A 25,191-nucleotide genomic window follows, 5' to 3' on the forward strand; every position below is an offset into this window, starting at 1 on the left:
CAATGATTTCACTGCACTGCCTGCAGAAACATCATCCCCTCATAAGACCTCTGCAACAAGCTCTCACAATTCTCCTGTAACAAAATCACCTCCATATACAGTGTCGTCGACCCTCAACTAGACACAGTCACTGTCATGACAACTTTCCATCATGGCAAAAGAACGAACCCTGACCTTTTGTCCTACAGTCATCACTATCGAGATCACTGCTACCAAGAACGTCATCTGCTCAGGGGCCCTATATGACCCTTGCCCCACCAAGGCTTCACCAAGGTACTCCTACTGATCAGTGAAGCACTAACATCCATCTTCAACCTCTCCTTCGACTCAGCACCATTACTGGGCACCTGGAAACATGCTACTGTCAGGCCCCTGCTCAAGGAACCATTCTTGAGAGAGGCATGGCAGCCCTCAGTCTCCTGGACCACTGCAGCAATTGACACCCTCTCACACACCATCCTCATCAGGCACTTGCATGAGATTGGCATCCAAGGACCTTCTCTGCTGAATCTGCTCCTTTATAACACATAAAACATAAGCAGTCAGCCTGGCACCTTACTTCCTGGAAGCCCGCAAAGTCATCTGTATAGTGCCTCAATGTTTATTACTCAGTCTCACCCTATTCTACACATACATTATCCTTCTAGTCAACATCATCTGCACACATATCAACATCCTCTCCTGTGCTGATGACACACAACTCATACACTACCTCTGGGATGAGACCCCTAACACAAGAAATAAATTCAGCGTTTGAATGACCAAAGTCACTAACTGGATCAAAGCCAACTATCACAAGCTCAACAATGACAAGAAAGTAGTAATCATCTTCAGCAATAACACCTTACCATGGGACTCCAACTGGTGGCCGGCTGAACTCTGACCCATGCCAGGAACCTGGGAATAATCAACAGCAAACTGTACATGACTCCACAAGTCAACCCAGTCACTGCATCTTGCTTCCACATCCAGAAGATCTTCAAATTACTAAAAGCAACACTAGAAAAACAGTCATGTATGCCCTATTCACCAGCAAGATGGAATACAGGAACACCCTCTATGCCAGGATCACCAAGCAATTAACTATAAAAACTGCAAACCATCCAGTTCTCGACAGCCAGACTGCTCTTCAACCTCCCACACAGAATACACATCACACCTCAGGAGCTACTATTGCTCACAATACACAAACACACTCATTTCAAACTCCTCACATACACATTCAAGACACTACAGAACGTTGACCCCCCTACGTACCTGAGCAGTCGCATGTCCTTCCACCAACCAACCAGACATCCTTTTCACAGGACTAATACTTGCACACATCCCTGCTCAGGATGAGTTCTTACATCACTCCTAAAGTGTGGAACAGTCTCCACATCAGATCCTCCTCTTCTCTTCCGCAAGAAGCTGAAGGCCTGGCTTCTCAATTAACCAACCTACCACAGGGAGGGCTAGGCATTCAGCGACAGGATACCCTCGTGGATGATTGTGTGCTTTACAAATACCCGTAACCGAGGCCTTGACCTGCTTGCCTCTATGTGACCTGAAGAGGTGCACCACATGTGCCCTCATTGATAGAAGGCTACTGTCCCTGTTATGGGTTTAGAACATAGAGAGGTGGTGACAAAACAATTTGTGTTGATACTATTTTTTTCTATCTGTGTCACTCGGGTTGAGGCCTACTGGCCCACCCCTATGTAACATTTTGCTTCCATGTGTTTGTCCAGTGAGATCTCAGGTGTATGTTAGGTGTGGCTGTTAGGTGTTTAGCCAGTGTAGCATATGTATTGTGTGTGAATGTATGGTATGGAGGACGGAGGGATTCTTTTTTTAGATACCACTGGCCCGGCCTAGCACTAATTGCACATTGAAAAATGTGCACCCAAACAATAGAAGTGCACTGCTTGCATTACCTGCAGTTGAAGGGAGACGACCCACAAACTGAAGTGAGGGGAGATGACACAGGCCTCCTCTAGATGTTCTATGAGGTCTTTTGGTAATCAAGGAGCTGCTGATTAGTGTCTCTGAGCAATGCCTTGTGGTACATGGTACAGGTGGGACTGCAGACTGATGTGAAAGGTGAGGAAGGCTGTAGGTGAGGTCTGGTATTTTGCCTTTCCATGATATTCTTCAGTTGGGCTGATGACAGACAGGCACCAAAACCTCATAGCTTGTTATGCCTTTGTGAGTGTGCCACAAGACATCCATAGTGGAATCTGCTATGTGAAACCTCACTCTGCACAAAGGCTGTGCCTCGAGAACAGCCTAGGAAGGACACAGTGTATCCGCATCCCATCTAGAAATTGTGCATAAAAGTGGGACTCAAACCTCAGAGTACTCGGACTGCTGTGCAACCAAGGGCTGGGTCTGCCTGACAGACAGCCTCAAAGAGGTGAGGGGGCATCACCTGAAGTCTTTATTTCCTGCTGGAGGAGCCGTTTGTAAAGCCTGCATATCTGCAGAGAGAAGGTTCTTACCTTGCTCTGAACGTGGGGAAGAGACTGTAGGAAACACGGAGAGCTGTAATGTCCCCAGTGAATGTTGAGGAAAAAGCAGACTGCTTAAAACTGATCTAGAAGGACCCTGATGCTATTGGGCTTCCAGACTTTCATTGTGGTTCTTGGAGGGAACATCAATACCAGGATCACTTGATTATCAAAGGGCTAGTAAAGGCCAAGATGGCAAAACTACTAAAGGTCTGAGCGGGGCTGCAGCTTCAAAATTACTGAAGGCCCAGTTGGGGTAGCATCTGCAGAACAGTCGGCCTGCATATGGGCTACAGCTGCTGATTGCAGGGACCACCCCACCTGAACAATACCCTGCTGGGACAGCACTAACCTAGGGTCTGGTTGAGACTGTATGACTTCAGACTGCTTATCGCCAAACTACGGACTGCACCTGTTGTGGCTGAGACCTCACACAACCCCACTCACAACAGCTGGGCCCTCGACCAACCTCACAGGACCTAGTGCACTAATTGCGAGAAGACAACTGGGCAGACACTACATGCAGCCAAGCCTCCCAGTCCTACACAGTTTCTACAATGAATTGACTCTTATACCTATGGAGGGGTAAGGTAATGAGCGTGCATCTTTTTAACTATAGGTAATTAAACTGCACCCGAGCCAAATTCATGCTACTCCGTTTTTTCCTTGGAGCCAAAAAAGGAGGGGGAAGAGCGCCTGTGGAAAGCCCTGAGAGGGGGTGGTAAAGGATCAAGGTGGGTGTTGCACCCATAGTAGATAGGACCCAGAGATGCTAATAGTGTAGTGTAGGAAGTTGGCTCTGTATGTGCTATTTCAAAGTAAGGAATAGCATGCACAGAGTCCAAGGGTTCCCCTTAGAGGTAAAATAGCGGTAAAAATAGATAATACTAATGCTCTATTTTGTGGTAGTGTGGTCGAGCAGTAGGCTTATCCAAGGAGTAGTGTTAAGCATTTGTTGTACATACACATAGACAATAAATGAGGTACACACACTCAGAGACAAATCCAGCCAATAGGTTTTTGTATAGAAAAATATCTTTTCTTAGTTTATTTTAAGAACCACAGGTTCAAATTCTACATGTAATATCTCATTTGAAAGGTATTGCAGGTAAGTACTTTAGGAACTTTAAATCATAAAAATTGCATGTATACTTTTCAAGTTATTGACAAATAGCTGTTTTAAAAGTGGACACTTAGTGCAATTTTCACAGTTCCTAGGGGAGGTAAGTTTTGGTTAGTTTTACCAGGTAAGTAAGACACTTACAGGGTTCAGTTCTTGGTCCCAGGTAGCCCACCGTTGGGGGTTCAGAGCAACCCCAAAGTCACCACACCAGCAGCTCAGGGCCGGTCAGGTGCAGAGTTCAAAGTGGTGCCCAAAACACATAGGCTAGAATGGAGAGAAGGGGGTGCCCCGGTTCCGGTCTGCTTGCAGGTAAGTACCCACGTCTTCGGAGGGCAGACCAGGGGGGTTTTGTAGGGCACCGGGGGGGACACAAGCCCACACAGAAATTTCACCCTCAGCAGCGCGGGGGCGGCCGGGTGCAGTGTAGAAACAAGCGTCGGGTTGGTAATGGAAGTCAATGGGAGATCTAGGGATCTCTTCAGCGCTGCAGGCAGGCAAGGGGGGGGTTCCTCGGGGAAACCTCCACTTGGTCAAGGGAGAGGGACTCCTGGGGGTCACTCCTCCGGTGAAAGTCCGGTCCTTCAGGTCCTGGGGGCTGCGGGTGCAGGGTCTCTCCCAGGTGTCGGGACTTAGGATTCAAAGAGTCGCGGTCAGGGGAAGCCTCGGGATTCCCTCTGCAGGCGGCGCTGTGGGGGCTCAGGGGGGACAGGTTTTTGTACTCGCAGTCTTAGAGTAGTCCTGGGGTCCCTCCTGAGGTGTTGGATCGCCACCAGCCGAGTCGGGGTCGCCGGGTGCAGTGTTGCAAGTCTCACGCTTCTTGCGGGGAGCTTGCAGGGTTCTTTCAAGGCTGCTGGAAACGAAGTTGCAGCCTTTCTTGGAGCAGGTCCGCTGTCCTCGGGAGTTTCTTGTCTTTTCGAAGCAGGGGCAGTCCTCAGAGGATGTCGAGGTCACTGGTCCCTTTGGAAGGCGTCGCTGGAGCAGGATCTTTGGAAGGCAGGAGACAGGCCGGTGAGTTTCTGGAGCCAAGGCAGTTGTCGTCTTCTGGTCTTCCTCTGCAGGGGTTTTTCAGCTAGGCAGTCCTTCTTCTTGTAGTTGCAGGAATCTAATTTTCTAGGGTTCAGGGTAGCCCTTAAATACTAAATTTAAGGGCGTGTTTAGGTCTGGGGGGTTAGTAGCCAATGGCTACTAGCCCTGAGGGTGGGTACACCCTCTTTGTGCCTCCTCCCAAGGGGAGGGGGGTCACAATCCTAACCCTATTGGGGGAATCCTCCATCTGCAAGATGGAGGATTTCTAAAAGTCAGAGTCACCTCAGCTCAGGACACCTTAGGGGCTGTCCTGACTGGCCAGTGACTCCTCCTTGTTGCTTTCTTTGTTCCCTCCAGCCTTGCCGCCAAAAGTGGGGGCCGTGGCCGGAGGGGGCGGGCAACTCCACTAAGCTGGAGTGCCCTGCTGGGCTGTGACAAAGGGGTGAGCCTTTGAGGCTCACCGCCAGGTGTCACAGCTCCTGCCTGGGGGAGGTGTTAGCATCTCCACCCAGTGCAGGCTTTGTTACTGGCCTCAGAGTGACAAAGGCACTCTCCCCATGGGGCCAGCAACATGTCTCTGGTGTGGCAGGCTGCTGGAACTAGTCAGCCTACACAGACAGTCGGTTAAGTTTCAGGGGGCACCTCTAAGGTGCCCTCTGTGGTGTATTTTACAATAAAATGTACACTGGCATCAGTGTGCATTTATTGTGCTGAGAAGTTTGATACCAAACTTCCCAGTTTTCAGGGTAGCCATTATGGTGCTGTGGAGTTCGTGTTTGACAGACTCCCAGACCATATACTCTTATGGCTACCCTGCACTTACAATGTCTAAGGTTTTGTTTAGACACTGTAGGGGTACCATGCTCATGCACTGGTACCCTCACCTATGGTATAGTGCACCCTGCCTTAGGGCTGTAAGGCCTGCTAGAGGGGTGTCTTACCTATACTGCATAGGCAGTGAGAGGCTGGCATGGCACCCTGAGGGGAGTGCCATGTCGACTTACTCGTTTTGTCCTCACTAGCACACACAAGCTGACAAGCAGTGTGTCTGTGCTGAGTGAGAGGTCTCCAGGGTGGCATAAGACATGCTGCAGCCCTTAGAGACCTTCCTTGGCATCAGGGCCCTTGGTACTAGAAGTACCAGTTACAAGGGACTTATCTGGATGCCAGGGTCTGCCAATTGTGGATACAAAAGTACAGGTTAAGGAAAGAACACTGGTGCTGGGGCCTGGTTAGCAGGCCTCAGCACACTTTCAATTGTAAACATAGCATCAGCAAAGGCAAAAAGTCAGGGGGCAACCATGCCAAGGAGGCATTTCCTTACATGTAGTATTGCATAGAACTATGTGATAATGAAAATGTCACTTACCCAGTGTACATCTGTTCGTGGCATTAGTCTCTGCAGATTCACATGTTGTGCATAGTCCGCCGTCTGGTGTTGGGTCGGAGTGTTACAAGTTGTTTTTGTTCCAAGAAGTCTTTTTGAGTCCCGAGACCGAGGGACTCCTCCTCCTTTGTTCCATTGCACATGGGCGTCGACTCCATGTTAGATTGTTTTCCCCGCAGAGGGTGAGGTAGGAGTTGTGTATGTTAGTAATAGTGCCCATGCAATGGAATGAATAAGTATGTACCAACTAAGGTTTAAGTAATATATTTACAAATGTACAAATGTTGAAGATAACTTCCAAACGGCTACAGGCTCCCGGGGAGGCGGGTGGGCACATGTGAATCTGCAGCGACTAATGCCACGAACAGATGTACACTGGGTAAGTGACATTTTCAGTTCGGTGGCATGTGTAGCTGCAGATACACATGTTGTGCATAGACTAGTAAGCAGTTATCTCCCCAAAAGCGGTGGCTCAGCCTGTAGGAGTGGAAGTAGTCTGAAATAAAGTTCTTAGTACGGCTTGACCTACTGTGGCTTGTTGTGTGGATAGCACGTCTACACAGTAGTGATTAGTAAATGTGTGAGGCGTAGACCATGTGGCTGCCTTACATATCTCGTTCATTGGAATGTTTCCTAGGAAGGCCATGGTAGCACCCTTCTTTCTGGTTGAATGTGCCCTTGGTGTAATGGGCAGTTCTCTCTTTGCTTTAAGGTAGTAGGTTTGGATGCACTTAACTATCCATCTGGCTATACCCTGTTTTGATATTGGGTTTCCTGTATGAGGCTTTTGAAATGCAATAAACAGTTGTTTTGTTTTCCTAATTTCTTTTGTTCTGTCAATGTAGTACATTAGTGCTCTTCTGATGTCTAATGTATGTAGTGCCCTTTCAGCTACTGAGTCTGGCTGTGGGAAGAACACTGGTAGTTCTACCGTTTGATTTAAGTGGAACGGCGAAATAACTTTTGGTAAAAATTTTGGATTGGTTCTTAGGACTACTTTATTTTTGTGTATTTGAATAAAAGGTTCTTGAATAGTAAACGCCTGAATTTCACTTACTCTTCTTAGAGATGTGATGGCAATGAGAAATGCAACCTTCCACGTTAAGAATTGCATTTCGCATGAGTGCATGGGTTCAAAAGGTGGGCCCATGAGTCTTGTTAAGACGATGTTGAGGTTCCATGAAGGAACAGGTGGTGTTCTTGGTGGTATTCTTTTTAGGCCTTCCATAAACGCTTTAATGACAGGTATCCTAAATAGTGAAGTTGAATGGGTAATCTGCAGGTATGCAGATATTGCTGCGATGTGTATCTTTATGGAAGAGAAGACTAGATTTGATTTCTGTAAATGTAGTAAGTATCCCACTACATCCTTTGGAGATGCATGTAATGGTTGAACTTGATTATTATGGCAGTAGCAAACAAATCTTTTCCATTTGCTAGCATAGCAGTGTCTAGTGGATGGTCTTCTAGCTTGTTTTATGACTTCCATACATTCTTGGGTGAGGTTTAAATGTCAGAATTCTAGGATCTCAGGAGCCAGATTGCTAGATTCAGCGATGCTGGGTTTGGATGCCTGATCTGTTGTTTGTGTTGTGTTAACAGATCTGGTCTGTTGGGCAACCTGACATGGGGTACTACTGACAGGTCTAGTAGTGGAGTGTACCAAGGTTGTCTTGCCCATGTTGGTGCTATTAGTATGAGTTTGAGTTTGTTTTGACTCAATTTGTTTACTAGATATGGAGGGAGAGGGGGAAAAGCGTACGCAAATATCCCTGACCAGTTCATCCATAGAGCATTGCCTTGAGACTGCCTGTGTGGGTACCTGGATGCGAAGTTTTGGCTTTTTGCGTTCTCCTTTGTTGCAAATAGGTCTATTTGAGGTGTCCCCCAAATTTTGAAGTAAGTGTTTAGAATTTGGGGGTGAATCTCCCATTTGTGGACCTGTTGGTGATCTCGAGAGAGATTGTCTGCTAGTTGATTTTGGATCCCTGGAATAAATTGTGCTATTAGGCGAATGTGGTTGTGAATTGCCCATTGCCATATCTTTTGTGCCAGGAGGCACAGCTGTGTCGAGTGTGTTCCCCCCTGTTTGTTTAGATAATACATTGTTGTCATGTTGTCTGTTTTGACAAGAATGTATTTGTGGGTTATGATGGGTTGAAATTCTTTCAACGCTAGGAATACTGCTAACAATTCGAGGTGATTTATATGCAGTTTTGTTTGATGACCGTCCCATTGTCCTTGGATGCTGTGTTGATTGAGGTGTGCTCCCCACCATGTCATGGAAGCATCTGTTGTTATCACGTATTGTGGCACTGGGTCTTGGAAAGGCCGCCCTTTGTTTAAATTTATACTGTTCCACCATAGAAGCGAGATGTATGTTTGGCGGTCTATCAACACCAGATCTAGGTGGTGACCCTGTGCATGTGACCACTGTGATGCTAGGCACTGTTGTAAGGGCCTCATGTGCAGTCTTGCGTTTGGGACAATGGCTATGCATGAGGAAATCATGCCTAGGAGTTTTAATACCGTCTTTGCCTGTATCTTTTGTGTTGGATACATGGCTTGTATAACCTTGTGAAAATTTTGAACCCTTTGTGGACTTGGAGTGGCTATTCCCTTTGTTGTGTTGATTGTCGCTCCTAAGTATTGCTGTGTTTTGCACGGCAGAATGTGAGATTTTGTGTAGTTGATGGACAAACCGAGTTTGTAGAGGGTTTGTATGACATAATCTGTGTGTTGTGAACACTTTGTTAGGGAGTTGGTCTTGATTAGCCAATCGTCTAGGTACGGGAATACGTGTATTTGCTGCCTTCTGATGTGTGCAGCTACTACTGCTAGGCATTTTGTGAATACTCTTGGTGCGGTTGTTATACCGAACGGCAACACTTTGAATTGGTAATGTATTCCCTTGAATACGAACCTTAGGTATTTCCTGTGCGAGGGATGTATCGGTATGTGGAAATACGCATGCTTTAGATCTAAGGTTGTCATGTAGTCTTGTTGCTTTAGCAGTGGTAACACGTCTTGTAGCGTGACCATGTGAAAGTGTTCTGATTTGATGTAGGTGTTTAGTGTTCTGAGATCTAGGATTGGTCTCAGTGTTTTGTCCTTTTTTGGTATTAGAAAGTACAGTGAGTAAACTCCTGTGTTTACTTGTGTACATGGTACCAATTCTATTGCGTCCTTTTGTAGTAATGCTTGAACTTCTAGTTCTAGAAGGTCTAAATGTTGTTTTGACATATTCTGTGTTTTTGGTGGGACATTTGGAGGGAGTTGGAGAAATTCTATGCAATAACCATGTCGGATAATTGCTAAGACCCAAGTGTCTGTTGTTATCTCCTCCCAGGATTTGTAAAACTGACTTAGTCTTCCCCCCACTGGTGTTGTGTGAAGGGGTTGAGTGACTTGTGAGTCACTGTTTGGTTGTAGGGGTTTTTGGACTTTGAAATTTTCCCTGGTTTCTAGGGAATTGTCCTCCTCTGTACTGGCCCCGAAAGCCTCCCCTTTGGTACTGTCCCTGGTAGGTAGACGGTGTTGATTGTGAGGTGCTGGCTTGTGTGGCTTGACACCGAAACCCCCCTCTGAAAGTTGTTTTGCGGAAGGTGCCGAAAGTGCCTCTGCCCTGCGGGGAATAGAGTGCGCCCATGGCCTTGGCTGTGTCAGTGTCCTTTTTCAATTTCTCAATTGCCGTGTCCACCTCGGGTCCAAACAATTGCTGTTCATTGAACGGCATATTGAGCACCACTTGCTGTATTTCCGGTTTAAAGCCAGATGTGCGCAACCATGCGTGCCTTCTTATGGTTACTGCGGTATTTATTGTTCTTGCAGCTGCGTCCGCTGCGTCCATAGAGGAGCGTATTTGGTTATTGGAGATGTTTTGTCCCTCCTCAACCACTTGTTTTGCCCGTTTTTGAAATTCTTTGGGCAGATGCTCGATGAGATGCTACATCTCGTCCCAATGGGCTCTATCATATCGCGCTAGGAGCGCCTGAGAGTTCGCGATGCGCCACTGGTTTGCAGCTTGTACTGCGACCCTTTTCCCAGCTGCGTCGAACTTGCGGCTCTCTTTATCCGGAGGTGGTGCCTCGCCTGATGTGTGCGAGTTGGCTCTCTTGCGAGCTGCCCCTACCACGACTGAATCTGGTGGCAGTTGTGAGGTGATAAAAGCAGGGTCCGTGGGCGGTGCTTTATATTTTTTCTCCACCCTTGGAGTTATCGCTCTACTCTTGACCGGTTCTTTGAAGATCTGCTTTGCGTGCCTTAGCATTCCTGGAAGCATAGGCAGGCTTTGGTAGGTGCTATGGGTGGGGGAGAGGGTGTTGAAAAGGAAGTCATCCTCGACAGGTTCTGCGTGTAACGACACGTTATGGAACTCTGCTGCCCTAGCTACCACCTGTGCATACGCTGTGCTGTCCTCAGGTGGCGAGGGCTTGGTAGGGTACGACTCAGGACTATTGTCGGATACTGGGGCGTCGTATAGGTCCCAAGCGTCTTGGTCATCTTGGCTCATGGTGGTATGAGCCGGTGAATGTGACGGAGTCTGTGCCGGTGATGTGTGAGTTACAGGTGGAGGAGAGGGTGGCGGAGTTACCTTCTTCACCATTTTTTGTGGTGTTTGTTCTTGAGTTTGGAACTCGAGTCTCCTTTTTCTCCTGATTGGGGGAAGAGTGCTGATTTTCCCTGTCCCACTTTGTATGAAGATCTGCTTTTGTGTGTGGTGTACATCAGTGGTCTGTAACTCTTCTTCAAATCTGTGTTTGCGCATTTGAGAGGACAGTGATTGTTCCTCTGTATATGAGCTGGCAGTTGGTTCGGTTGCTGGTCGTTTTGGCACCGAAACTGTGTCTCTGCTTGTTTTCGGCTCCGAGGCGAATTTTTTCTTTTCGGCGTCGAGCTTTGTCGGCGTCGATCTTCCTCGGTGCCGCTGTCTCTGCGCCGAGCAGCTTCGGTTCCGCTGTCTCGGCGTCGATCTTTTTCGGCAGCACTTTCTCGGTCCCGAGATTGCTGCGTGCCTGTGTCACGACCCGAGTCGGACGATCTCGGCACCAGTTCGGCCTTTTTCGGTGCCGATAGACGGTCACCTACTTTATGGGTTGAGCCATGGCCTGTTGGCAGTGGCGTCCCCTGGGCCTTGTCTGTTTTCTTGTGTGGTGCTTGCTTCGACGTCTTACTCACGGTTTCTTCGACGTCGAATTCCTCCGAGTCCGATTCATGGATGGAGAAGGCTTCCTCTTCTTCTCCTTGTCCCTCGAACTCTCGGTGTCCTGTCGGCGTGGACGCCATCTGCAATCTTCTGGCTCGCCGGTCACGGAGCGTTTTTCGGGACCGAAACGCACGACAGGCCTCACACGTTTCTTCCTTGTGCTCAGGCGACAGGCACAAGTTACAGACCAAATGTTGGTCTGTATATGGATATTTATTGTGGCATTTAGGACCGAATCGGAACAGGGTCCGTTCCATCAGTGTCGATGTTACACGCGGTCGGGCCGACCAGGCCCCGACGGGGGATCGAAATTACCCCGAAGGGCTACCGGAGCTCTTCACGATTCGGTGTCGATTCTATTCTTACCCGATCCCGAGCGAAACAATACCGACGTAGTTTTCTGAAGTTAAGACTATCTTTCCGTCCCGAAACCCGGAGCGAAAAGGAACACATCCGAACCCGATGGCGGAAAAAAAACAATCTAACATGGAGTCGACGCCCATGCGCAATGGAACAAAGGAGGAGGAGTCCCTCGGTCTCGGGACTCGAAAAGACTTCTTCGAACAAAAACAACTTGTAACACTCCGACCCAACACCAGACGGCGGACTATGCACAACATGTGTATCTGCAGCTACACATGCCACCGAACATGTATTTTCTTGCTTAGAAATTGAAGCACTGGGTTAGACATTCATTTTATTGGGTCTGTTGGTTGATTGTTGAGCTCTAAACTCAAGCAACCCCACGCTACCTCTCTGAGAAGTGCACAACTGATCTTCAATTCTCAGGTTGTACTTGGCCAAATTTGCAGAGCAATAGTAGGACAGGCCCCAGCACATCCGTGGCAAACAAACTCAATTCCCACAGTTGAGGCCTAGTAGCCCCCTCCTAGCTGCACTGTGGCTCCTAAATAGTGCCCGGCTATGGCAACTATTAGGAATCATTTTACCACATTCTTCATACTCAGTTTCTTAAAAGCCCAGGAAGGGTAAGTGTAACATCTTAGCACAGTTTACGCACAGTTTACGAAAATGAGGTGGTCAAGTCATGTAGCTAAAGTTTCTAGAATTAACAAGTATTTCAATATGTCTCTACATAGGTCTATACATTTACAGCATGCATATGCCTTGTGTGCTTTCACACAGAGTAAAAATGATCTAGCATTAGGCCACATTACCTGTAGAAGTCATGCATTGGATAGCTGGTATAACTAGAGATCTTATAGAGACACTGCCCTCTAGTGACTGCCTTTTCTATGGCATCTTGGTTGTTCATTATTTTGTTATCTATAGAAAAAATAAATAAAAAAAAAACCCTTATCTTACCGGTACATTTTCAATGCTCAGTACTGAATGAGAACAACATGTAGACACTTCATGCTGTCTATGTTAACAGGTTACTAGCAAGTTCCAGAATGTTGCTTACTAGAGATTACAAAGGGTTGATAATCTGTTCTCTTGACAATACTTTAACAGTGTGCATTGCAGTAACATTATATTATCTCCACAAAATCAGTACCATACCACTTTGTTTGAGAAAAGCAGATAAGATCTACCACAGAAATTAGTGCACGTGCTATGGTCACTAAAGATATGATTCCTTTTAGGCTTATAAATGACTGTCTCAAGTCACACTACAGTGGTAACAATTTAATGAAACACAGTTAAAACACTTAGGGCCATATTTATTGCAAAGCGGTGCAGCAAGTCTCCTTGCTGTGCTGCGTCACAGGGAAAGGGCAGGAATGTGCCGTATTTAAGGCATACAGCATATTTCTGTCCTTTCCCCCTGTGCTGGCGTACAATGGGCTGCCTAGCACCAATGCAGGCACCCTTGCAAGGGTGCCTGTGTTAGATGCAGGAGCACCCTCCTACAAAAAAAAACAATCCTGGGAGGCATCTTCTTTCCCAGTGTACTGCAGAATGCAGCACAAATAGAAAGAGTAAGAAACAAAGATAAATGGAGATATTTTTCCTTGTTACACCTCCCCTGGGAAGGTGTAAGTTTTTGGTGTATTCCCAGGTTTACACTTTCTTGTAAATCTCACAAAGCATCAAAATCCATGGGAGTTGCATGGGAGCACCCATGCAATTCCTTCCCAGGCAGAGTAAGGCAACGCTCCATATAATCCATACTCCATATTTATGGAGCCACACAAAGCCGAAGTGGCTTTATGTGGCTTCAAAAATGGCTTAAGATTTGCATCTTCCATGTACCAAAAACCTCTCAAATATGCCCCTTAAAGTCCACAACTCATTGAAGAACCATAATCAATCTGGAACTGTAGCTCGACGTGTAAAATGGGAATGAAATCACAAAAAAAGTTGATCACTTTTTTTTTTTTCTCCTGAGGTTATACCTTTACACAGCTTGAAACTGCCAAAGTTGTTATAAATTTGGAAACCCACCACACCTAGAAACAATTCAGGGATGCGGGAAAGTGCCTCTTGACACAGTCACCCCCACACCCCTCACTTTTTGCATGGTTTCTGGTGCAATGTCACACCCCTCACTTTTTGCATGGTTTCTGGTGCAATGTTGACTGAAAGTCCAGTGTGTCACTGCTTAACAGGTCCCCCAGTGCCAGTTCTCTTTCCCCAAAACCGCACAGTCGTTTTTTTCCAATTGGCAAACCTTTAGCTACTACTATAAGTACCCTGGTACCTAGGGCATGGGGTACTTACGGAAAACCACTGAGGGCTGCAGCACAAATTGTGCCACCCTCAGGGACCCCCCCCTCCCCCCCTTCTTCACTATGTGCGCACAGTACTGCTTTTGCAGGCTGCATGTGTTGGTGCACGAGTAAAATTAAAACACAAGGCACACAGCCTGTGTGCCCTGTCCCCTTTACACTCCATGCAATATATGCAAGTCACCTCTCTATCAGGTCTTCCAGCCCTAAAGGCAGGGTGCATTATATTACCTGTGAGGGCATACCTGCATGAGCAGATATGCCTCTGCTATGCCTTTGTCAACTCTCAGACATAGTAAGTGAACAGGTAAGCCATTGTAAGTACAGGTGCTGGACACTGGTCACTACGAGTTCCCCAGCTACATGATGGCTTCACTGCCAATAGGGATGTTTGGTATCAAATATCAAACTGTTCGTATTAATAAACCCACACAATCTGATTTATTAGTACATGCACTCAGAAAGCACCCCAGAGGTGCCCTCTAAAAAACTACCAACTCCTAGTGTGGGCACTGACTGGTCAAAACCAGTACAGCCACCTTAGAACTCGGACCTCCTGAGGTGAGACCCAATGCTCTTGAGGGCTCATAACAGACCTACTCTGGGCAAAGGTGTGACCTCCTCTTCCACGAAGGATGGACATTCCAGGGCATGGAGCTTCAAAGGCCTCGCCGCCTTTGACCCAGGCCTCTCCAAATGGTAGAGAAGGGCAACCGCCAGTTCCTGACCCCACTTTTGGCAGCAATATTAAGTAAATTAGGAGGTGTGCTCACTTCATGCTAGTCCCACCCCTAGGGTGGACGAGCTGGAGGGGACACATTTTTAAATTCCTCCTTTGTGTATGGATGGAATTGGGCCAATAGGATTAGGGCTATGCCACTTCCCAAAGGAAGTGGTCAAAGGAAGTGTGTAGTCACCCTAAAGGGGAGCAGCCCATTTGCTACCACCTGACACTCCCTGTAACACCCCTAAATTCAGTATTTAGGTGCCACTTCTGGACCCTAGAATCAGATTCCTGTCGACCTAAGAACAGAAGTCACCCGAGCAGAGAAGGCTGACTTGGCCCAAAGCACTACCGGCGTGTCAGCAGCCTTCAAAGAGCTTGCACCCAAAAGACGACTTGTCCTGCAGCCCGCGACCTTCAAAGCCTTGGGAGGACTGCCTGCCTTTGATAAAGACCAAGAACTCCAGTGGACAGTCGACCTGTCCAAAAGAAACAATCTTCAAAATAAGAAGTCTGTCTGAGGAACCGCAAAACTGCCTCTGGACCCACCTATGCACCTGACGCCCACAGCCCGAGTTCAAGTGGCCCACTGATCCTGTCCCCCAGGTTCCCCAGCGCTACTGAACAAGAGCCCACCCTGGGCTGACCCCTGCTGGACTCATCAGCGAAGCATGCAGCCTAAATCTGAGGACTCACCCTGACTTTGACCTGCCCTGTAAGCTGTGTCCAGTGCCAAATGACACCTCTGCACCATTAGCCCCTGGGGAGCTGGACCGTCTGTCCCTACAACCCTGGCATCTCTCCTTACCTGGGCAGAACCTGCAGCCTGTTTCTGAACTGGATCTCCTCAATTGAAGAGCAGTGGGTGCCCAATGCCCTAATGGTACACTGCACCCCACCCTGTACTGCTGTTTAGTGCTGCCTTTTGTGGCCCCCCTTCTCTCCCCCCTCCACATCCAAGAGACCAACCTCTGACACCGCGTGTACTTACCTGGGAGCAGTGCGTCTTCATTCACCCCCAGTCTCTACTAAATAGCATTAGGATCCGGACTCAGACTTTGGCCTCTGCACTCAGCCGTCACTATGGGTGCACTCTTAATACCAACCTGAACCCTGCCTGGTGCTAGTCTAAAACCTGGACAACTGGGATTGTAAGTTGTGTACTTACCTGCAAAACTGCATTCTTCTTTTCATCCCATAGGTTAACATTGAAGACACTGAAAATAGCACTGTCGATTTTTGAAACAGTAAAGTATTTTTTATTTAAAAACTGCTTACCTTATAACGAAGTTCTATGGATCAAAGCATATGTAAAAGCAACTGTTATTTTTCTAAATTGGTCTCAGATTTATTCTTTGAGTGTGTCTCATTTATTGCCCCGGAGTACAACAAATGCTTCACAACTCCTTGATCAGCCTAACTGCTCATCCACACAACCACATAAAAAGCACTAGAACTATCTATTTCTGCCTCTGCAAGCCTTTGGGGATCCACTGGACTCTCTTCCCAGTGTACTTCATTTTAGTGCACTATATAGAGAGCCAGCTCTCTACAAGGGAACATAGTAACTCAGGCCTGCATTCACTTAAGTGCTCAAAATGTTGCTACACATTTTAAACCCATCTGTCTCACAGCAAAACAGTCCTGTTGTGGGGTGCTCCGCGGCTAGATCTATTGTACCACATAATGTACATATGACTTGTGGCATAGAAACCACTGGGTTCTTCTTTACTCCCAGACTGCTAGGTTGCCCAAGCCCAAAACAAATAACAGCTCTTTGAAAGGCTTATCAGTTTATTCTTCCTTGTTGCCATGTGTAGAACACATATGTGGTAAGGTGTTCATTAGGAAGGGGAAACCCCAGTCCAATGTAACCAGTGCAGGCCATTCTAACTGTGTTTAATACCAAAACATTAATGTGGAGCCTCATTTCTAGCATGTAGACTGAATGCAGTTTGATATTGATGGTATGCCTTCCAGCTAGAGGGGATGTCATCTATTAACAGTGAAGACATAGGAATGCTCTATGTGAGATTAAGGATGTTCCTTCCACACTACAGACCATCCTTCTAGTCAGATGAGTCATGTCCTAAAAGTCACATGAACCAGGCAAATTGCAGCTCAAAGTTTGTTATCCCTCCTAATATTCCCTTTAAGAGGTGCGTAGGTTCTCACAGAGCAGAAGCAGGGCATTTAAGCTAACATAGGGTTGGGGATATCCTGGTAGGAAAGGCTTCAGTAGCCCTGCTTCTTTATTTGATTTTACAAATACTGGAGAAGGGTAGGTGGCACTGTAGTAAGCTGGGTTCTGGTTGTATACCCCCCACTTTTCTTTGCATGTTGTCAGTATGTTTTGGACTGTGGTGCACTGGGATCTTGATAACCAGGACCCCAGTACCAGTGCTCTCCCCTCTAAATTTGGTTAGTTAGTAATGTCTTACACCCACAACTGGCATACTGGTGCCCCCCATTTAAGTCCCTAGTATATTGTACTTAAGTAAACCAGGGGTCCGCCATGGGCTGCAGCATGTATTATGCCACCCATGGGAGCCCATGCAAACTGTGACTGCAGGCCTGCCATTGTAGCCTGTGTGAAATGGTGCATGCACCCTTTTACTGCCAAACCTGACCACTGCACTTAAACATTATAAGTCAACCCTCTGGTAGGCCCTTCATTCCAAGGGCAGGGTGCAGGTCTCTAAGAGTGAGGGACCCCTGCATGAGCAAGGTAGCCCCTCAGACTCCAAACCAATTCCTGGACTCAAAAAGCTTGGAAGCCATCTGATCAACACGATGGCTTCTCTGAACCAATGCATGTGTGGTATCAAACGTGTTGGAATCATGCAACTACACTGATTCAAGTGATAGCCGCAGGATACTGTGTACTCTGGGGGGGGGGTTGTTGGGGTTTCAGTGGATTCCCCAATTCTGCCTGTTCAACCTTACGGGATCCAGCTGCCAGCCCACGCTGCTGCTGACCCCAGACACGGTTCTGTCCTGCTGGTAAGCCAGGCTCAGGCCAGAGGATCAGAACAAAGGATTTCCTGCAAGGAAGAGGTGTGACCACCTCCCCCTGAATATTAGGGGTCTAAGATCTTGGGTGGGGTAGCCTCTGAGTGCCACCAGACTGCTTTGAAGGGCATACGTGGTGCCCTCCGTGCATAATGCGGTTTACACCAGTTCAGGAACTCCCACGGTTCCCACTCTGGCGTGAAACTACACAAAGGACAGGGGAGTGACTACCCCCCTGTCCAGCTCCTCCCGTAGGGAGGTGCACAGGGCTATGCCAGGTTGCCACTTGATTCTGCCATTTTGGAAGTAAGATGTGCACAGGCACCTGGGAGCATCTGGCTGGTTGGGCCAGGTAGATGAGGTCCCTGACCCCCTCCGATAGGTGGGTCACTGGAGGGACGTCTCTTTTGCGGGGCTAGTAAGACCTCCTCGTGTCTATCACGTGTGGGTCACTCATGGGGGCTCTATCAAATTCTGTTGGCTTTCCTGTGTGCTGAGGGCCAGCTCTGACTCCCCCTCCTGGGTAGAGTCTCCTGGACCTTGCTGGTCCCCAAAACTTTGCAAACTCTTCTGAAACTCCTGCTTGCATTTGCCAGTGCTTCGTGACTTGGCTGGTCACAGACCCTCCTATAATCCGGCGACCGTCAAGGGACAGCTCGTAGGAGACTCCTGTGATCTTCTGCAGCTCCTGGACCCCGCAGCTGGACATCTCTTTCCACCAACGTGCAGGAACTTAAAATTCAGGAGGCTGGGCATTACCACATGCACCACCTGGGCACCTCCAAGGGTGCTGACTGTCCCCCTTCCTTTCCAGGTCCTCCACGGCAGGAATCCATCCCTGGGTTCCACGTACCTGGTCCACGGGTCAAGATCCAGAGAACAAACACGATAGGTAGGAACCCGGCGACTGCGAGCCCGTGAGTAGCCAGGCACGACCCCCCTGAACCCCCACAGCGACGCCTGCAGAGGAAATCCAGAGGCTCCCCCTAACCGCGACTGCCTGTAACAAGGGACCCAACGCCTGGAACCAGCACTGCACCCGCAGCCCCCAGGTCCTGAAGGAACCGAACCTCAGCGCAGGAGTGACCCCCGGCGACCCTCTGCCTAGCCCGGGTGATGGCTGTCCTAAGAAGCCCCGCCCCCGTACCTGCCTGCACCGCTAGTGGCCCCCGGGTCCCTCCATTGAAACCAATACAAAACCAGACGCCTGCTTTGCACACTGCACACGGCCTCTCTGTGCCGCTGAGGGTGTGTTTTGTATGCCTATTTGTGTCCCCTCCCTCCCCCAGTGCTCTACAAAACCCCCCTGGTCTGCCCCCTGAGAACACAGGTACTTACCTGCTGGCAGACTGGAACCGGAGCACCCCTGTTCTCCATAGGCGCCTATGTGTTTTGGGCACCTCTTGACCTCTCCACCTGACCGGCCCTGAGCTGCTGGTGTGATAACTTTGGGGTTGCCTTGAACCCCCAACGGTGGGCTACCTTGGACCCAACTTTGAACCCTGTAAGCGTTTTACTTACCTGTGAAATTAACAATTACTTACCTCCCCCAGGAACTGTTGATTTTTGCACTGTGTCCACTTTTAAAATAGCTTATTGCCATTTTAGTCACAACTGTACATGCTATTGTGATTATTCAAAGTTCCTAGAATACCTGAGTGAAATACCTTTCATTTGAAGTAATACTTGTAAATCTTGAACCAGTGGTTCTTAAAATAAACTAAGAAAATATATTTTTCTATATAAAAACCTATTGGCCTGGAATCAGTCTTTGAGTGTGTGTTCCTCATTTATTGCCTGTGTGTGAACAACAAATGCTTAACACTACCCTCTGATAAGCCTACTGCTCGACCACACTACCATCAAATAGAGCATTAGAATGAAAATGTCACTTACCCAGTGTACATCTGTTCGTGGCATCAGGCTGGAGGAGATAATGAGGAAAAACAAGGAGGAATCACCCACCAGTCAGGACAGCCCCCAAGGTGTCCTGAGCTGTGGTGACCCCGGCCTTTAGAAATCTTCCATCTTGAGTTTGGAGGATTCCCCCAATAGGATTAGGGATGTGCCCCCCCTCCCCACAGGGAGGAGGCACAAAGAGGGTGTAGCCACCCTCAAGGACAGTAGCCATTAGCTGCTGCCCTCCCAGACCTAAACACACCCCTAAATTCAGTATTTAGGGGCACCCCAGAACCTAGGTGTAGGAAGTTGGCTCTGTATATACTATCTCAAAGTAAGAAATAGTGTGCACAGAGTCCAAGGGTTCCCCTTAGAGGTAAGATAGTGGCAAAAAGAGAAGTTCGATGGCATCTGTCGCTGTAGATACGCATGTTTTGCATAGCTCGCCATCTGGTGTTGGGCCGGAGTGTTACAAGTTGTTTTTCTTCGAAGAAGTCTTTCGAGTCACGGGACCGAGTGACTCCTCCTTTTGTCTCCATTGCGCATGGGCGTCGACTCCATCTTCGATTGTTTTTCCCCGCAGAGGGTGAGGTAGGAGTTGAATTGTAGTAATAGTGCCCATGCAATGGATTGACTAAGTATGTACCTATTTAAGGTTGAGATGATATATATACAAATAGTTGAAGGTAACTTCCGAACTGCTACAGGCTCCCGGGGAGGCGGGTGGGCACATGCGAATCTACAGCGACTGATGCCACGAACAGATGTACACTGGGTAAGTGACATTTTCAGTTCGATGGCATCTGTCGCTGTAGATACGCATGTTTTGCATAGACTAGTAAGCAGTTATCTCCCCAAAAGCGGTGGCTCAGCCTGTAGGAGTGGAAGTAGTTTGAAATAATGTTCTTAATACGGCTTGACCTACTGTGGCTTGTTGTGCGGATAACACGTCTACACAGTAGTGCTTGGTGAATGTGTGAGGCGTAGACCATGTGGCTGCCTTACATATTTCTTGCATTGGGATGTTTCCTAGAAAGGCCATGGTAGCACCTTTCTTTCTGGTTGAGTGTGCCCTTGGTGTAATGGGCAGCTGTCGTTTAGCTTTAAGGTAGCAGATTTGGATGCATTTAACTATCCATCTGGCTATACCTTGTTTTGATATTGGGTTTCCTGCATGAGGTTTTTGAAATGCAATAAATAGTTGTTTAGTCTTTCTGATGTTCTTTGTTCTGTCAATGTAATACATCAATGCTCTTTTGACATCTAATGTATGTAGTGCCCTTTCAGCTACGTTATCTGGCTGTGGAAAGAACACTGGAAGTTCCACTGTTTGATTTAGATGGAACGGTGAAATAACCTTTGGCAAAAATTTAGGATTAGTCCTTAGGACGACCTTATTCTTGTGTAGTTGTATAAAAGGTTCTTGTATTGTAAACGCCTGAATCTCGCTTACTCTTCTTAGGGAAGTAATGGCGATGAGAAATGCAACCTTCCAGGTTAGGAACTGTATTTCGCAGGAGTGCATGGGTTCAAAAGGTGGACCCATAAGTCTAGTTAGGACAACATTTAGGTTCCATGAAGGAACAGGTGGTGTTCTTGGTGGTATAATTCTCCTAAGGCCCTCCATGAATGCTTTAATGACTGGTATCTTATATAGGGAAGTTGAATAGGTAGTCTGCAGGTATGCAGATATTGCTGCAAGGTGTATTTTAATGGAAGAGAAAGCCAGGTTAGATTTTTGTAAGTGAAGCAAGTAACCCACTACATGTTCTGGAGTTGTGTGTAATGGTTGTATTTGATTAATATGGCAGTAGCAAACAAATCTCTTCCATTTACTTGCATAGCAGCGCCTGGTGGATGGCCTTCTGGCTTGCTTTATGACTTCCATACATTCTTGAGTAAGTTGTAAGTGCCCGAATTCTAGGATTTCAGGAGCCAGATTGCTAGATTCAGCGATGCTGGATCTGGGTGTCTGATCTTTTGGTGGTGTTGTGTCAACAGATCTGGCCTGTTGGGCAATTTGATGTGGGGTACTACTGATAGGTCTAGCAGCGTTGTGTACCAGGGTTGCCTTGCCCAAGTTGGTGCTATTAATATGAGTTTGAGTTTGTTTTGACTGAGTTTGTTTACCAGGTAAGGAAGGAGAGGGAGAGGAGGAAAAGCGTAAGCAAATATCCCTGACCAGTTCATCCATAGGGCATTGCCTTGGGACTGTTTGTGTGGGTATCTGGATGCGAAGTTTTGGCATTTTGCGTTCTCCTTCGTCGCAAACAAGTCTATTTGAGGTGTTCCCCAGAGTCTGAAATAGGTGTTCAGAATTTGGGGGTGAATTTCCCATTCGTGGACCTGTTGGTGATCTCGAGAGAGATTGTCTGCGAGTTGATTTTGGATCCCTGGTATAAATTGTGCTATTAGGCGAATTTGGTTGTGAATTGCCCAACGCCAAATTTTTTGTGCTAGCAGGCTTAACTGCGTGGAGTGCGTCCCCCCTTGCTTGTTTAGATAATACATTGTTGTCATGTTGTCTGTCTTGACGAGAATGTATTTGTGAACTATTATTGGTTGGAAAGCTTTTAGTGCTTGAAAAACTGCTAGAAGTTCTAGGTGATTTATATGCAGTCTTGTTTGATGTACGTTCCATTGTCCTTGTATGCTGTGGTGATCGAGGTGTGCTCCCCACCCTGTCATGGAAGCATCTGTTGTTATTACATATTGTGGCACTGGGTCTTGGAAAGGCCGCCCTTTGTTTAAATTTATGTTGTTCCACCACAGAAGCGAGAGGTAGGTTTGGCGGTCTATTAACACCAGATCTAGAAGATGACCCTGTGCTTGAGACCACTGTGATGCTAGGCACTGTTGTAAGGGCCTCATGTGCAGTCTTGCGTTTGGGACAATGGCTATGCATGAAGACATCATGCCTAGGAGTTGTAATACCATCTTTGCTTGTATCTTTTGTGTTGGATACATGCGTTGTATGATGGTGTTGAAATTTTGAATTCTTTGGGGACTTGGAGTGGCTACTCCTTTTGTTGTGTCTATTATGGCTCCTAGGTATTGTTGTACCTTGCACTGCAGAATGTTGGATTTTGTGAAGTTGACGGTGAACCCTAGTTTGAAGAGGGTTTGTATGATCTGATTTGTGTGATTTGAGCACTCTATTAACGAATGGGCCTTGATTAGCCAGTCGTCTAGATATGGGAACACATGTATTTGCTGCCTTCTGATGTGTGCAGCGACTACCGCTAGACATTTGGTAAAGACTCTTGGTGCGGTTGTTAATCCGAAAGGCAGTACCTTGAATTGGTAATGTATTCCTTTGAATACAAACCTTAGGTATTTCCTGTGCGATGGGTGTATTGGTATATGGAAATACGCGTCCTTGAGGTCTAAAGTTGACATGTAGTCGTGTAGTTTTAGCAATGGTAATACTTCTTGTAGTGTGACCATGTGAAAATGGTCTGATTTGATGAATGTGTTCACTATTCTGAGGTCTAGGATTGGTCTCAGCGTTTTGTCCTTCTTTGGTATCAGAAAGTACAGTGAGTAAACCCCTGTGTTTATTTGTGTGTTTGGCACTAATTCGATTGCATTCTTTTGCAATAGTGCCTGCACTTCTATCTCCAGGAGATTGGAATGATGTTTTGTCAAATTTTGTGCTTTTGGTGGTATGTTTGGAGGGAATTGTAGAAATTCTATGCAATAACCATGTTGGATAATTGCTAGAACCCAAGTGTCTGTAGTGATTTCCTCCCATGCTTTGTAATGACTTATTCTTCCCCCCACTGGTGTTGTGTGGAGGGGATGAGTGACATGTGAGTCACTGCTTAGTAGTAGGGGTTTTGGGGCTTTGAAATTTTCCTCTATTCCTAGGGAATTGCCCTCCTCTATATTGTCCCCGAAAACCTCCTCTGTACTGTCCCTGGTAACTGGACGGTGTTGCCTGTGAGGTGCTGGCTTGTGTGCTCTGACCCCGAAACCCCCCTCTAAAGGGTGTTTTACGGAATGTGCTGTAATTCCCTCTGCTCTGTGGGGAGTAGAGTGCGCCCATGGCTTTAGCAGTGTCCGTGTCTTTTTTGAGCTTCTCAATCGCTGTGTCCACTTCTGGACCGAACAGTTCTTTTTCGTTAAAAGGCATATTGAGAACTGCTTGCTGAATCTCTGGTTTAAATCCAGACGTTCGGAGCCATGCATGCCTTCTGATAGTTACAGATGTATTAATTGTCCGTGCAGCTGTATCTGCAGCGTCCATGGAGGAGCGGATTTGGTTGTTGGAAATGGTCTGTCCCTCCTCAACCACTTGTTTTGCCCTATTTTGTAGGTCCTTGGGCAGATGGTCAATGAGATGTTGCATCTCATCCCAATGGGCTCTGTCATAGCGCGCAAGTAGTGCCTGGGAGTTAGCGATGCGCCACTGGTTTGCAGCTTGTGCTGCGACTCTCTTACCAGCTGCATCGAACTTGCGGCTTTCTTTATCTGGGGGTGGTGCATCTCCAGATGTGTGGGAGTTGGCCCTTTTCCTAGCTGCTCCTACAACGACAGAGTCTGGTGGCAGCTGTGTAGTGATGAAAGCCGGGTCTGTAGGAGGCACCTTATACTTTTTTTCCACTCTTGGTGTGATTGCCCTGCTTTTGACCGGCTCCTTAAAGATTTATTTTGCGTGCCGGAGCATACCAGGGAGCATAGGCAGGCTTTGGTAGGAGCTGTGGGTGGAGGAGAGTGTGTTGAATAAAAAGTCATCCTCGACCTGTTCTGAGTGGAGGCTTACATTGTGAAATTGTGCTGCTCTAGCCACCACTTGAGAATACGCAGTGCTGTCCTCTGGTGGAGATGGCTTCGTAGGGTATGCCTCCGGACTGTTATCTGACACTGGGGCGTCGTATAAGTCCCATGCGTCTTGATCTTGGTCACCCTGGCTCATGGTGGTGTGAGCTGGGGAATGTGATGGAGTTTGTGCTGGTGAGACGTTAATCACAGGTGGAGGAGAGGGTAACTTTTTTCACCACTTTTGTTTGTGGTGTCTGTTCAGTTTGGAACTCCAATCTTCTCTTTCTTCTAATAGGGGGAAGGGTGCTTATTTTTCCTGTCCCCTGCTGTATGAAAATACGCTTTTGCGTATGGTCTACATCAGTTGAGTGTAGCTCTTCCTCAAACCTATGCTTTTGCATTTGGGAGGTTAGCGAGTGCTCTTCTGTATAAGAGCCTGAAACTGGGTCGGTTGCAGTTTGTTTTGGCACCGAAACCCTGTCTGCATCTTTTTTCGGCTCCGAGGTGACTTTTTTCTTTTTCGGGGCCGAAACCCCTCGGCGTCGATCTTCTTCGGTGCCGCTGTCTCGGCGTCGAGCCGTGTCTACACCGGTATCTCGGTGTCGATGCTTGTCTCCAGCACTTTCTCGGTCCCGAGAAGGCTGCGTGCCGGTGTCTCGACCGGAGTCGGACGATCTCGGCACTGTTTGGGCCTTTTTCGGTGCAGACGGTCGGTCACCGAATTTATGGGTCGAGCCATGGCCTGGTGGCAGTGGCGTCCCCTGGGCCTTGTAAATCTTCTTCTGAGTGGCTTTCGAACTCCCGGTGGGCTGTCGGCGCGGACGCCATCTGAAGTCTTCTGGCTCGACAGTCTCGGAGTGTTTTTCGG

General features: G+C 47.6%; 1 protein-coding gene across 2 annotated transcripts in view; it reads right to left on the bottom strand.

The window, feature by feature from the left end:
- Positions 1 to 25,191, bottom strand: part of FBXO11 (F-box protein 11) — a 608,024-nt gene that overhangs the window by 13,091 nt on the left and 569,742 nt on the right. For both annotated transcript variants that reach the window (XM_069234039.1, XM_069234040.1), the window contains exon 21: positions 12,410 to 12,518. In XM_069234039.1, coding sequence (XP_069090140.1) covers positions 12,410 to 12,518 — 109 coding nt within the window. The remainder of the gene's footprint in view (positions 1 to 12,409; positions 12,519 to 25,191) is intronic.

Source organism: Pleurodeles waltl, chromosome 5 (genome assembly GCF_031143425.1).
Source record: "Pleurodeles waltl isolate 20211129_DDA chromosome 5, aPleWal1.hap1.20221129, whole genome shotgun sequence".
Classification (NCBI taxonomy): domain Eukaryota; kingdom Metazoa; phylum Chordata; class Amphibia; order Caudata; family Salamandridae; genus Pleurodeles; species Pleurodeles waltl.